Consider the following 16,397-nt stretch of genomic DNA (forward strand, 5'->3'; position numbering starts at 1 on the left):
CGTGATTGCTTGGGGATATGAAGATTTGAAGACATACGGTCCTGCCATCATCACACATACAATTCCACTGAAAGAAGGGAGTAAACCATTCAAGCAATGACAAAGGCCAGTCAACCCTTTGTTAGAACCATTGATATATCAAGAAGTGAAGAAGCTGCTCAATGCGCAAATCATCTTCCCAATGAGACACTCAACGTGGGTCGCCAATCTTGTCCCAATTAGGAAAAAGAATGGAGAGATAAGATTATGTGTTGATTTCAGAAATCTGAATAGGGCATCAAAAAAGGACAATTACCCATTGCCATCACTGGACAAGGTTTTGCAAATTGTAAATAGAACTAAAATGATGTCATTTATGAACAAATACTCAAGATACAACCAAGTGATAGTCGAGGAAGAAGATAGATTGAAAACGGCCTTCACCACAAAGTGGGGAACTTTTGCATACAGAAGGATGCCTTTTGGCCTGATCAATGCAAGTGCAACATTTCAAAGAGCCATGGATTATGCTTTTAAGGACTTAAAAGACAAATGCATTATAATTTACATGGACGACATAACGGTATTTTCGAAGAACAGAGAGGACCACATAATGGACTTGAGGAAAGTTTTCACAAGATGTAGAAGGTTTGGAGTCTCTTTGAATCCGAAAAAATGCATGTTTGGAGTTACCGAAGGAAAGCTTCTGGGACATGTGATTTCAGAGAAGGGTATAATGATAGATCCAGAGAGAGTGGAAGCAATTTCCAAACTTGACATACAAGGTAGCAAAAAGGAGCTCAAACCATTCTTTGGAAAGATCAACTTCATGAGGAAGTTCATATCTACATTTGCTGAGATTGTGAAACCAATGAATGACATGCTAAAGAAGGATACAAAAGTGGATTGGACTCTAGCAGCGAAAAGGGCATTTGAGGAGATAAAACATGCCATCATCAATGCACCACTCCTCGTAAGCCCGGATTACGAGAGACCGTTCAACATATATTCTTTCGCCTTTGATCACACGTGTGCGGCCATTCTAACACAGAAGAATAAGTAAGGTGAAGAGCATCCGATTGCATTCATGAGTGCACCTTTCAAGGAGGCCGAATTGAACTACCCAAATGTTGAGAAACAAGCTTATGCCTTGGTGAAAGTAGTAAAGAAATTTAGACATTATATCTTGAGAAGCAAAGTACACGCAATTGTGCCTAACATAGCAGTGAAGACTCTCTTGATGCAGAGTGAGCTTGGAGAAAGAAAAGGCAAGTGGGTCGCCAATATTCAGGAATATGACATAGAGATCCAACCAATCAAATTGGTTAGAGGACAACAATTGGTGCAAACCATGGCATCAGAGGGACCTGGGCTTGAACAGTAGGTTTATGAATTGGAAGAGGTACATCCCGATGAATGGTATCGAGACATAATCAACTATCTTTTAAATCACCGATGTCCTTCACATTTGAACCCAATGCAAAAGCGGGCACTAAGATTCAAGAGCAGAAGATATATGCTACAAGGAGCAGTGTTGTACAAGCAGAATCACGAAGGGGTATATTTGCGATGTGTTGGAAGGGAAGAAGCAAGGAACATTCTGGAGCATTTTCATGATAAATGGGGAATAGGGCATGGATCAAATTTGGCCACAGCACATTGGATACTAAGAGCCAGATACTACTCGCCAACTTTGTTCAAAGACACTCACAAGCATGTGAAGACTTGTCATGTTTGCCAAACTGCGGCAAAGAGACATAGGAACCCAACGATGCCTTTGCGGCCAATCATTGAGGTGAGACATTTCGCGATGTGGGGGCTTGACTTCATTGGTCCCATCAATCTAGCTTCCTCAGCACAACACAAGTATATTCTAACTGCAACTGACTACTGTACTTGATGGTCAGAAGCCCAAGCTTTCAAGAATTGCACTGCTGAGACTGTCATTAAGTTCTTAGAGGAAAAGATCACCACCAAGTTTGGTTGTCCTTCGGCTTTTGTATGTGATAATGATTCTACTTTCACTTCTTTGAAATTTCATACTTGGGCATTTGACCACGGGATAATTTTAAAGTTTTCATTAGGATACTATCCCCAGGGAAATGGCCTAGCAAAATGTACAAATAAGAACCTTTTGATCATGATTGGAAAACTCTTAGATAGGAACCCAAGAGATTGGCACACATAACTGAGATACGCCTTATGGGTGGACAGAACAAGAGTGAAAGAGTCCATAGGAATCACACCTTATCATTTGGTTTATGGACAAGACTCTGTATTCCCGATTCAATTGAAAATTCCAACTTTGAGGTTCATACAGGAGTACTGTGATGAGAATGAAGACCGAGTCCAAGTTAGGTTGGCTCAACTGATGCAGTTAGATGAGAAAAGAGATGAAACCCTACAGAAATTTGCAAAACATCAAGGGGTAGTGAAATGTTGGTTCGATAGAAGAGCGCAAAATAAGGCCTTCAGGATCTCTGACTTGGTCTTATATTGAGACAAAGCCCATGAAAGGAAAGGACAACATGACAAATTCGATAAGCTATAGAAGGGTCCTTTCCAAATATAGAAGGGTCCTTTCCAAATATCCGAGATCATCGGAGATCATGCATTTAGACTTAAGACATTCACTAGTGAGGATGTCCCATTGCCTATCAATGGGTAGTTCCTCAAGCATTATTTCCAAGCCTAGGACACGGTCCGGAGCCCTTTTGTACATAGTTAGAATAGGTGTGCTTTTGGTTAGTAGTTTGTTTGTTTGTTTTTCTGTTCTTTAGAGTAGAGTTTGTTTTGAACCATTTGGCCCAAAGTTTAGAGTAGTTTCCCTTTCAATTGTTTAGAGTAGATTTCTTCCAGTCGTTTAGTTTAGGTTTGTGAGAGAGTTTGAGCTTATTTTGCATCAAGTCATTTGACTTGGGATCTTTTGGCTTCCCTTAGCTGGAAAGTGGATTTTGGTTTTGGGCCTTTGCAAGTGCAAAAGGGGGTCCATGTTATCACTCGTGGGCGAGATGTGTAGATTTTACATTTCTAGTGACAAAACGAAATCCGTCTTGTTCATTTCTTGAGTATATGTGACGAGGTTCAGGGATTAAAGGATGTGTTTAGTCGTTGGTCTATGGTAGGACTTGTACTAAATTTGGGTTAAACTCGATAGAGGTTCTTGAGTTATCTCTGGCGTGGTTACAACATTTTACTCACCCTTAATTGCTCTGAGTTCTTGATTTCTTGAAGTGAAATTGAACTTAGTAAAAATCATACACCTGCTTCAGTGCCACTGTGGTCTTCCAAACCCTCTGCAAGCTTCATTGCCTGCAAACCAAACAAAAGATTGAAAAGAAAAAAAAAGAGAAAGTATCATGAGAAAAGAGAAAAGCAGTATCAAAGTGAAAATAAAGATAAAATTTGGTTCAAGGGTTTGCAATCATCTCTACTGGTGCTATAAAAATAATCACTAAAGGTAGAACCGTGATTGTGGTGCCACAGCGATAACTCTATCGGGGCAATAGACGCCTGACTGGCTGCAGGACTCTACCTAGGTTGCTTTTGAAGTAAGGATATTATAATAGCTAAGTTTAATGGCTCGGAGAGATTGTCAAGTTCTTGTCGAGCGGGAAATAAATCACTTGCACACACGTGGTTAACTTATGGTCAGAATGCTCAGGTTCAACTTGAGAGTTTTGCCCTTGTTGAGTGCTTGTCCTTAAGTAGGTTTTCGGGTAAGCCATCTTGAGATTTTTGTTCTAAGTTATTTTATTCTTGAAACTTTCAGGAACATTTCACTTGTGAAGTTGCCAGATGTTGTGAGGTTCTCACACCATCGCCCCAAAAAAATTTTGGGGACCCCCTTTTTTTTAGTCGCCTTGGCAATTTTTCGGATTGTCCAGCAATCTTGATTTTTCGAGAGTTTTGGGCCTCGGACACCCTTAGGCCAGTGGGAGAGACTTAGCTTATTTTCACCCAGTTTCGCTTGATCTTCCAGAACAACCAATTTCATCCTTAGGCCGGACAAAATTTCAAAAATAACATTTGGCAGGATAAAATTGTAAAATTTGTACTTAGACGTTTTCTTTTGAAAATCTGGATATAACTTGTGTAAATTTGAATAACTTTCAAAAGGGAAATTTTGTTAGACTTGAGTTTTGGAAAATCTTAAATTTTTCTTTGGTGGAAAAAATTAATTTTGTCAAGATGAAGTCAAATTGCAAAATCAATTTTAGACTCTAGAAGTAATTTTATTTTTGTCAAAAAAAATTTAAATGGCATAGCAAAATCGATTTGGAGGAAAATTGCAAAAAATTGTCTGTAAGAGATTAAAATTGCCTTGAAAACTTTTAGCCTTTAATGAAGTTGGTAATTTAATATTGACAAATGGCTTTTGGTTAGCCAAAATCCAATTTTAATGACGTATTAATTACTAAATCCTCATTAAATGAAAATATTTAACACCCTCAAGGCATTGTTTAATTTCTTGTTGCAATTTGAAACTAATTGGCAATTTAAAAAGGCAATTTTCATTTTGGCAAAGTTAATTTTTAGCTAAGTATTTATTTGTGGGCCATAATTTTGCATTAATTATTGTTTTTCTTGCTCCCAAGGTCCAAATCGGCCAGCTAGGAGGAAGGAGGAAAGTTGGGTATAAGAGGAGGCTTCTCTTCCATTTCCTCCTCACTTCTCACTTCTCCTTCTCAAGGTGTGGGCGATTTTGCAAAAACAGATCTTCTTCTTGTTTTGGCGATTTTTGACTAAGGGCAGATTTCTTCTTCCTTGGACAATTTTTGCAAGGGCAGATTGGTATTTTCCTTGGATGATTTTTTTTTGCAAGAGCAGATCTACACTCTTCTTGTTTTGGCGATTTTTGGCTAAGGGAAAATTGGTATTTTCCTTGGATGATTTTTTTTTGCAAGAGCAGATCTGCACTCTTCTTGCTTGGCGAATTTTGTGGGAGCCAAAATTTGTGGAAGATAAAATTCTGATTTTCAAGAGGAGCTGTGATTTCTGCCCTAAATTGGGTGATTTTATTTGGGAAATTATTGAGATCAAAGGTCTGAATTTTTGTGTTTGAATTTCTGATTTACAAGAGGGTTTGAAATTCTCAAGGTCTGGTCCTAAATTCAAAGAAGAAGATCCGGCTATTGGTAAAAGTAATTTCAAATCATTTAGAGTTGAAAGGGATCCTTAAGCTGATTTCCTTCTTTCATTCTAGTCTAAGGATTGCCTCCCTTGGTTCTACTAGTTTAATTGTCCACCACTTTACCATCCCGTAATAGGGCGATGAGATGGAGGATGTTAGTACAAGCAAGAATCCTAAGGGGACAAACACTAAGAAAAACAAAGAGGATATGATGCCCAAAACAACTTTCTTCTCGAAAATGAAGCAAATAACCAACACCAATATTGGTACAGTAGACATGATACAAGTAAAGGACAGACTAAAAGAAGGACAATCCCCTTTGGCAAAGAAGATATACAGAAGGCAATTGCACATCATAGCCCAGGCGTCGATTATTCCATTACAACCATGATGAGCGACATCGGAGCAGCACTTGATTTTGAAGATATCAAAGAAGAGGACATCAATGGAGAAAAGCTTGGATCAAGATTGGATGAGCTAGGAAGGGTTGCCATCAAGAAGAAACAATTGAACACCCTTTCCTCCCTAAATGCTTTCATTGGATTTGCAAAGGAATATGAGAAAGATCATGAGAAGACACTGCAAGTAGCAAATAGCATGATGAAATCGGCAGAGCTCAAGATAAAGCACACACCTTGTCCTATAGAGGAAGTCAACGAAAGGCTAGCTAGGTTCATTGCCTTAGCTAAAAGAACAAAAGAAAAGGGAAGAGTCATATTAGAAGATCATTTAATGTAAGCCCAACTGGCAATTTCTCTTTCTTCTAGAATAGGACAAGTGTCTATTTCTGATTGGCCGCCATTTTGGTGCCTTCTCATTGGTTGCCACTTTTACACTTTTTTTATTGGTCCATTTACGAGGTGGTGTCTTCTCATTGGCCAATGGGGTGGCAACCCTAATTAGGGTTTCTAGGATTTAATCTGGATCGTCGATTTTGCTTTTGATCTCTACCATCAGTTGTAATTTTGGTATCTATAAAAGGCCATTTGCTCTCATTTGTAAGGGTCGGAGAAAATTGTTGCATAAGATAATACCAAAATTCGCTATTTCTTTCTCATTGTTGTGACTTGCATGGTAATTAAGGGCCTTTGGTATTATTGCATGGTTTCTACTTCCAAAAAGTTAGAGTAGATTTCTTTTCAAGTTGTTGAAGCAAATTTCATTTCAAGTTGCTAAGTAAGAGACAGGTAGATGGATAGTTGTATGATAGCAGTAATAGATGTTTGATAGGGATCAATACTAGACCACTAGCATCCTAGCGGCTTGTTGGAAAGCCTTGCGTGAAAAACTAGTTTATTTTTCCTTTGAATCATTGCACCTGTGGAAGTGAGACCGCTGGTTAACTTTCATTAGGTTCGATCCCAGTCCATTTGCTAGTCTTCCATCCATAGGAGTAAGAGTAGGACGGCAAGTAACTTAGGACTTAGAACTTAAGAGAAGAGAGCTAGAAAAACACCAATCATAAGGACCATTCACCCTCCACCACCATCACTTTCCATCAACATCATCTAGCATTCACACCGAACCACCATCTCCATCATCCCACCAAAGTCCAAGTCATCCTCAACAATTTGCGTAAGACCGCCTACGTGATTACCAGCAAATCACATCGATAAAACTGAGCGAGTATCCACACAAGTAAGGAACATTGGAGTTGTTCTCATATCCCATGAGCAATAACTTTTCAAGAGAGGAATTGTATGTTTGATACTCCATATCGGATATTCAATTACTAATATGTTATGTAAGTGATACAAAACTCGCATCAACATTCTCCTTGCTTGGTCAACATAGGAATCAACTCTAATTTACTAGGCTAATTAAAGCAATGAGTTAGTTGTTCCTATTAGAGGGAGTCTCAGAATTCAAACAATTCCTTGAGAATGAGTCCTCTGTAAAAGAAGTTTGAGGTGCAATCTCTTGTTATTGCATTCTTCTCTAAGAGAAGTCTAGGGTGAAAGCCCTTGTTCCACCCTCTACAAGTAGCGTTCCACCCTCTACAAGTAGCGGTGGACCATCCTCTGCATGTAGGCATGGTGGAAATGTATTCTTCACCAAAAGAAGTTTGAGGTAAAAGTCCTCGTTCCACCCTTTGCAAGTAGGTACAGGGGATCACCCTTTGCATGTAGGTATGGTGGAAATGTATTCTTCTCTTGAAAAAATTTGAGGTGAAAATCCTCGTTCCATCCTCTGAAAGTAGGTATGATGGACCACCCTCTCTGAGTAGACATGGTGGAAATGTATCCTTCTCTGGAAAAAGTTTTGAGATTAAAAATCTTCTTTCTACCCTCTGTGAGAAGGCATGGTGAAAGACGTGTGTGACTTCATTCTATGTTCTTATAAAGTAACTGTTATGAATTATGTTATGCTTATCATCTTTGATTGCAGCTATGTGTGCATGCCTAAGTAAAGATATCTCTCTTGCTAAGAGGGAGTGTTGAAGATTGTAGCTTCAACAGAGATCTTTACCTCTGCTCTTATGATAGAAATTCGTTTGTTATGACCGTTATGGTCATCTTCAGCTGAAAGAGATATTTGCGATCATAATTAAGTTATTATTTTTTGTCAATGGACATGTGTCATACGTCATGCAAAGAGGCAGAAATATGAAGTGTTGAATATGTGCAAATATGAAGCATCTTATTTTTTAGGATTCAAAGAGACCTTCATGTGATAGGTGGAGAATCTTATGCAATCTATTTATATGATTGCTTGGTATATTGTAAATCAATCAAGTGGAAACTTACGTACTTTTTATGATCAATAAAAGATATTTTTGCTGGTGTGGCTGGGTTTTTCCCTTCAAGTGGAAGAGTTTTCCAGGATAAATATTTTGAGTCTTTTGTATATTGTTTTTACTCTTCTTTGTTGTTGTTTATCTAATATCTGGGCTAAAAAATTAACACATCTAATGTGTTTCCAAAAAGATTTGAAGGTGTAAGTAAATCTTATCTGGTGTGCAGATGCCTCCCAGTTCTAAATTTCAGCATTTGTCTCTAAGTTAAATGCACACCACTTTTATCATTTTCTTTAAGAAAGTGGCAAATAATATCAAAGCTCATTGGATTTTTGCAATCACCATAAAAATGTGAAGCAGATTTTAATTAAAAAATCAGACTAAGTTTGGGGGTAAGGACAGATAGTGATAAATTCTGAAAAATAACATGCACCATAGATGTTGGTGTGGTCTTGAAGGCCTTGATAAGGTGCTGCCCCCAGTCCCATTGACGGGTGTTCCATCTTGACCCTACTCTGGTTATAAAAAGAATAAAAATCATGAAAAATTGGGCCCCAGTTTTATGTGTTTGGGTATAGGCCATGCCAACCCAAAATTGGGTTTATGTTCCATGAAACCCATACTCAACATGCCCTGATTCCGAAAGTCAATGGAACATGCTAAGAATTCAAACTGGAGCTTTAGCATCTTTTATTTCGAGGATGGAATATTCTCCATCCATAGCATCTTTCCAGACTACTTGTTTTGAGGCTTCTTCAACACTGGAAGGTTCAGTCTCGATGATATTATACATAAATGCAACATAGCTAGAGAATCTATGCACTCTATTATTTTCTCTAAAGTGCCTCTAGGAGCTGCAAACTGTTCTGCCTCCTGCAGAGTTTTTCATGCCCAAAAAGGTCTCTTTTAATTCACAATAATATCTCTAGGCCCATCAGTAGGATCCAAAGGCTTAATTGGATCATCAGTCTTTTCACTCCATCTAAATCTGGGAAGCATGATCAACGTCCATGTCTTGAGGAGACTCTTGATCTTCATTTATTTTCATGCATGAACCTTTAGGTTTTTTCAAAGCAATATCTTCCTCAAAAGTGACATCTCTGCTTACTTCTATTTGTTTCTGACCAGGAATATAAATCTTGTATGCTTTAAAATTTTCACTACTTGCCAGAAGGTTCAAGTTTGGCTCTTTTGTCTTCAGGTACATGGACATACAATGGACAACCAAAGATTCTCAAATGACTCACATCAGGCTTAACTCCTGAAAAGGCTTCTTTAGGAATCATATCCTGCAATATTTGATAAGGACACGTATTATGAACATAAACTGCAGTTCTTGAAGCTTCTGCCCATAAACAGATTTGAAGGTCTTGATCATGTATCATGGCTTTTGCAACTTCAATAATGGTTTTGTTCTTTCTCTCTGCAACCCATTTTGTTGTGGATTATAAACTATTAGGGAACACAAAACTCCCTCTTAATTCCTGCCTCAACACAGAAATCACAAAATCTACCAGAAGGGTATTCTCCTCCATTATAAGACCTTAAAACTTTAATTATCTTTCCAAACAAGTTCTCTACTTGTGCTTTAAACTCTTTAAATCTGCATAGGACTTCATCTGACTCTTTAGACCTTGAGAAATAAATCTAAGTCTTCCTATCATCTATGAAAGTCACATAATACAAAAATTGACTTAGGGATGCCATTGACATTGGTCCACATAAATCAGAGTGTACAAATTCCAATATTTCTTTTGACCTACTTTCACTACTGTAAAATGGGCACTTAATATTTTACCCATTGCACATCCATTACAAGTAACATTTTGTACATGGTTGAGTTAAGATGGAAGAGCTATGTAATGTAGTGACCAAGTCTTCTATGCCATAGTATTCTGATTTACTTGTTCTCACTTATTTGTATGAAAATCTGTCCTTAAGTTATCAAGATATTGACTGATATATCTCTGTGATGATTGTGTACATTGCCAAAAACTCCTTCACTAGATGATGCTGTGAGCAGTAATCACAATGAACAGGTTATCGATCTATACAAGATCGCTGTCTATAATACTGGCTTTGATCTACAGAAGACCGCTGATGATAATGATATATTTATATTGTAATTGTAGTTGATTGAGATAATAACAGGAATTGTATTCGATGCTTTCTCTCAACCGATCGACCCAATATAAATATGAATAAGAGAAGTAATGTCTGTGTAGAGACATGACTCTACGTGGCATGTGCAACGTAGGGTCATGTCCCTGCATGGACATGACTCTTGGTAACACAAGATGATTATGGTTAAGAGCCCGATAACCTCAGGCATTATAACTCTCCATTATAATCATTTCTGGGCGCACAAAATGCAGACCCGATCTCAGAGCAATACTTATATTGATACATAGACAATGATCATCATTCACATGATCACAGATATGTATAATGTTGGTTGTCTTTGATCAGACTAAGCACAGGGATAGATGCCCGATCTGAGCAAGGCAATGAATCACCACTTTATCGGGTCTGATCAGGATTTGTTATATATATACACGCACGCACATATACATACATACATACATATATATATACACAAACATACATAAATACATACATATGTGTGTGTGTAATATATACTGATATTTCTTTGGTCGGATCTGACCGATACTATAATTCAACATTGATAACCATCATCTTCCAAAGCTGAAAGAGATATAAGATTCCTCTTGATTTCTGGCACAAATAAGACAATATTTGAAAGAAGACAAATCCCAGATTCTAGGTTGAATGATGTAGCACCAAATCTTTTCACTGAATAGCGTGCATCATCTCCAATAATTACTTGAAGGCTTGACCCCTTTTCTACCAAATCTAATAGGTATTCTTGATAGCCTAGTGTCACTGTCTATGGGAACACTACTTAATAGGGCAGCTATGAAGAGAAATCCATTTGATATGTCTTGTGTTTCCCTTGAGACTTTATTAATGTTCAGCATTTGTTGCTTGGGCTTTGAAACACAATCTCTTGCTTAGTGACCAAATTTATCACATCTAAAGCACTGAATGTGAGAGATCTTTCCTTGTCTTCTTAAAATTAGATACGGTATGCAATCTTTGATCTCTCTTCTTCTTGAAGTTGCCTTTTCTCCAATTTCTCCCTTTCTTCTTTGTAGTTGGAGTGGCAAGAACATGAGTGTCTTCATTTTGAGAGCTTTTGATAATTTCTCTTGCAGTCCGCCTAGATTCCTCTTGAATACAATCAGTTTTGAGTTGATCAAACTTAGGCAGTTTACATCTTGCAGGAATACCTTCGATAAAAGGTTCCCAAGTTTGAGGGAGACCATTGAGTGCTAACACGACAAGGTCTTTATTCATAGCTTGATCCCCAATTGCACTTAGTTGATCCCTAAGCTCTGAGATATTCATGAAGTCAGATATGACTGATTCTTCTTTCATCATTTTGACTTGATGAAGTTGTTGCCTTCATGCAAGAGCCCTAATTGTGTTGTTGATCTCTTATAGACTTTCCAAGGGTTTTGAACATGTTCCTTGCATTTGACATTTTGGAAATGATAGGCACTAAGTGATCCTTTACAAAGTCAATCAAAAATTTCTTTGCTTTAACAACATTCTTCTTGAGTTGAAGTTTCCCTGCTTGATCATCTAGTTCAGAAGGAATTTCCTCCATTTATTGAAGGTCATTTTCTACAAGTGCAATAAGCACTCTAAACTTCCATGAAGTGAAGTTTGAGGCACCTTCAAATCTGTCTTGGACCTTGAGCCTGAACACCATTTTTGTGTCTTGATATTGCATTTAGAAGATAGGCAATGGATGATGACTTCACGGCACTGTCTACACAGCAACTTATTTGCACCTTAGTAAAAAGACATATTGCTAACAAACAATAGTATGTTAGCACATGTGTTAGCTAATTGTAAGTGTTTGCAAATTACTAACACATATTAATACAATTAGCTCATGCAATAGCCCTACTTGTGTTGTTGATCTCCTATAGACTTTCCAGAACATGTCCCTTGCATTTGACATTTTGGAAATGATAGGCACTAAGTGATCCTTTACAAAGTCAATCAAAAATTTCTTTGCTTTAACGACATTCTTCTTGAGTTGAAGTTGCTCTGCTTGATCATCTAATTCAGAAGGAATTTCCTCCACATATTGAACGTCATTTTCTACAAGTGCAATAAGCACTCTAAACCTCCATGAAGCGAAGTTTGAGGCACCTTCAAATCTGTCTTCGACCTTGAGCCTGAACACCATTTTTGTGTCTTGATATTGCATTTAGAAGATAGGCAATGGATGATGACTTCGCCGCACTGTCTACACAACAACTTATTTGCACCTTAGTAAAAGGACATATTGCTAGCAAACAATAGTATGTTAGCATATGTGTTAGCTAATTGTAAGTGTTTGCAAATTACTAACACATAGTAATACAATTAGCTCATGCAAGAGCCCTACTTGTGTTGTTGATCTGCTATAGACTTTCCAAGGGTTTTGAACATGTCCCTTGCATTTGACATTTTGGAAATGATAGGCACTGAGTTATCCTTTGCAAAGTCAATCAAAAATTTCTTTGCTTTAAAGACATTCTTCTTGAATTGAAGTTTCTCTGCTTGATCATCTAGTTCAGAAGGAATTTCCTCCACTTATTGAAGGTCATCATTTTCTACAAGTGCAATAAGCACTCTAAACTTGCATGAAGTGAAATTTGAGGCACCTTCAAATCTGTCTTCGACCTTGAGCCTGAACACCATTTTTGTGTCTTGATATTGCATTTAGAAGATAGGCAATGGATGATGACTTTGTGGCACTGTCTACACAACAGCTTATTTGCACCTTAGTAAAAAAACATATTGCTAACAAACAATAGTATGTTAGTATATGTGTTAGCTAATTGTAAGTGTTTGCAAATTACTAGCACACATTAATACAATTAGCTAACATACTATTGTTTGTTAGCAATATATTTTTTACTAAGGTGCAAATAAGTTGCTGCATAGACAGTGCCTTGAGCCTTTGTGTTTGTCATTATGTTTATACAGTGAAGTTGAACATAAATTTCACTTCTTGCAATGTGAGAATGAGTTCCCATAGCATAAGTGATGATGAAGCGGCTCAAAATCCAAACATTGAAATGTCAGAGAAAATATAAGAGGGGGAGCAAGAGGAAGCTCATTCAGTTGGGAGTGTTTCCCATTTTAGTTAGTCTTATAAGTTGATGGAAGACTACTTTGTCATTATCCCTTCAATAAGAAGGCTTCTATACAACAGTTTGATATTAGAACACAAACAAACATATATAGCAATTTGTGGGAAGTTGGCTATAGAAATGATATTTTGTGTCCTTGATTCCAAGTCAATATTACTAGATTAAATTGCATCTCCTTCACATCTCTAGCACATTATTATGGATAAGCAAAAGGAGCAAAAGGCATATCCATCCACTCATCAATACCACGGAAAAACCTACAAAGAGCCCTTGCTTCCTTAGACATATTAACTGTTTACAGCACAACAAAGATGCTATGTTTAAGTTTCACATCTTTGTAAATGCTTGAGAGGTTGGTTCTGAAAATGTAGTACAAGTTTTGATAGATGTGGCCTAGCATCCAAAATGTTGGTTTAAACTTCCTAATAACATATATACAAGAACCCTTGTCATGTGCATGTTGTGAACAATGCACTCAAAAGTCATGGGAAAATATGATTAGATCAATCCTTCCTAATTACATATATACAGAAACCCTTGTCATGTACATGTTGTGAACAATGCACACCAAAGACATGGGAAAAGATGATTAGATCAATCCTCAATGCTTGAGATGTGCAAATGTTTATGTTCACTCACCATGCATTTATACACTATTTTTGGACCACCTCCAAGAAGGAGTTTCTCAAACTTGTTGAGACCAAATATGCATTATAATTGATTCTTTTGGAGGAGACAATCAAGTTCCCAAGTCCCTTGCTACTAACAGTCATGACACAGGGTACTCGACCCTGAACTGTAACATTGGTGCTCCAAATTTTCTATCATTGTTATTGTGAGTGGAAATGATAGAATGCCCGGGACTCTTAACATTGTAGAGCTGTGTTGATAATCTTCTAATATATATGGATTTCTAAGCTGGTTATGCTACAGATTATTTAAGTTCAAGATTCTGTGTTAATTGTATCATCTATTCAAAGAAGTTGATAAGTTTATGTTGATGAAAATTGGTGGAGGTTTATATTTGATGTTATTTTGCAGTGATCTAAATCGCAGGACCAAATACTTGTAAATTTGAGCCCACACAAAACACCAAACATAACGAAGTATTTTACGAAGCGTGATCGAAATGCGAATAACAAAGTGATTGGCATATAACACATGGCATCAAGAATCGACATTCGTGCGGTACTCACTCGTGAAAAGGCAGCATGAAATGGCAAACAAAGTCCAAAAAACTTATCATAATGCAAAACGTTGTAAGCAAACTACACTTAAATAATATTTTCGCAATATTTTGGCAGAAAAGGATACGCACCTGTTTATAATATAGAAACGGTCCGAATGCAAGAAGAAGTACAGACAAAACCGAAGCTCCCAAGGCAAAGAACCTTAAGACCCTGTAACGACCTACACAATAGTGCCTCAACAAATACACAAAATACACCGGGGCCGCTACAGCAAACAGATGCTTAAAACACAGTAAAACAGCGAATAGCAATCCACCCATCAAATCCTTCCCCTCGAGAAGATAAGAAATCGACATCAAGAGAATGCCTAACAGAAATCCATTGTACTGAAAGTGAATATGGTCCACAATGAAGAGAGCGGGCGACCAAACAACGGCAATATAAACAAGCCTCTGCTTCTCCAGGCTGAGCTTCTTGCAGCACCTCCACAAGGCCCAGTAGAGCAAGAGATCTGCAAAAATTACAGTTGCCCTTTGGAAGACAACGACTGTTTGGGCATTGTAGTTGTGCATATGCAGATCCACCATCTGGGCATCCACCCACGCCCCCGGCACAGAGAGGAACTTCTCAAACCAGGCGAAAAAAGGAGGGTAATCCAATGTCCATGGGCTGCTCTCGTCGGTGTACCACTGGCTGAGGGGCAGGGAATGGGTGAGCGCCATCCAGTGTCTGTGCACTTCAAAATCTGTGCTATGGTATGCAGGGATTAAGAGAACCTTAATGCAACTAGCTATGCCTGTCATCCATAAAAACTCCCTCTCTCCCTCGCTCGCCCTCATGATTTTTCCTTCTTTCTGTTCCATCACCTCTGCCTCGAAGCTTGTGGAATCCATAAGGAAGACGAGTTCCTAATGGCAAATGAGGATTTTTTCATGTCATGGCTTCCTTCAGTTCTACACGACCCCTTGCAGTTGTTGACGGTGAAGTTCATATTTTTTACGCTATAATAATTTAGACTTAATATTCGAGAGCCCCCAAATAGATGGCTATTAAAAATCATGTATGTTTTTTTGAGATTTCTGAAATGACATATTTAAGAATGAATGGACATCTATGAATTCAAAGTAGCTTATGAAATTTCCAAAATGACATAGTTTAGAATAGGGTGGTAGAATTCTAGGTCATACTAAGATTGCTCCTTGAAAGTGAATTTTGGTCACTAAGTTTATTGTCTTGCCTAATTGTGTTCTTTCAAATAAAGTACCTAAGTTGTCCACTTTTAAAATATCTTCATAGCTAGAGTCGATGTCATTATATGTTTGATAGTTCATGATAAAATGTCGCTTTGCATCTACCACTCTCATGTTGTAGACATATTATTTCATGTCACTCTTGCTTAGGTATCATCCAACTACCAATTTCACACCTCAAATAATGAAAATTTGTCCTAAATTGTGCTATAAGCATTTTCGCTCTCCATTTGATATTTGCTCTTATCTCCTCATGATCTCTCATAGGATTAAATTTTTTAATATAGTAACATTTTTTATGCAATTTTTTTAATATCTTCACTATTTTTTTGTACATTCATGCATATTAGTATTCCATTTTTCCATCCATTTGACATTTTGCTTCATCCATATGTTCTTCTCATGTTGAGTCTTTCCTCTATGATTGATTCATGCCAATAAATATTTTCCATACCTTAAGTTTTCTTTACATAGCTTATGATATAATCCATTGTCAAAGCCTCTAAATGAAATATGTTTGTTTCCGCCAATAAAGATCTTAGAGGGGACAATAATTTAATTTTGAGGTTATTGATGATTAAATATTTTTGGAATCTTTCAAGTTACCTCCATTTTTCATCTAACATGTTGCTACCCCAAATATCATATCCATAAAGGATCACCGAGGTACCAAAAAACATCTTCTTGGTTTTTCAATGTCATAGCTCTGCATTCTCACATCTATTTTGTAAGGAATACAATGATTTCTATCCTCCTCAAATTATTTTTGCTCTACATGTTTCCCAATTGAATTTGTTGTGGAAATCAATCTCAAGATACTTGTAGTTATTTATTATCTCTAAAGGATTGGCATTGAAAAGAGAAGTGTTTTGT

The 16,397-nt window shown here is 37.4% G+C and overlaps 1 protein-coding gene across 1 annotated transcript in view; it reads right to left on the reverse strand.

Annotated features, from left to right (window-relative positions):
* Positions 1-15,338, reverse strand: part of LOC149567265 (ALG6, ALG8 glycosyltransferase family) — a 30,333-nt gene extending 14,995 nt beyond the window's left edge. The window contains exon 1 of the mRNA XM_089820435.1: positions 14,403-15,338. Coding sequence (XP_089676561.1) covers positions 14,403-15,167 — 765 coding nt within the window. The 5' untranslated portion in view covers positions 15,168-15,338. The remainder of the gene's footprint in view (positions 1-14,402) is intronic.
* Between the last annotated feature and the right edge of the window lie 1,059 nt (positions 15,339-16,397).

The sequence above is a fragment of the Cupressus sempervirens genome, chromosome 3, assembly GCF_028749045.1.
Source record: "Cupressus sempervirens isolate cs-2001-9-10 chromosome 3, ASM2874904v1, whole genome shotgun sequence".
NCBI lineage: Eukaryota > Viridiplantae > Streptophyta > Pinopsida > Cupressales > Cupressaceae > Cupressus > Cupressus sempervirens.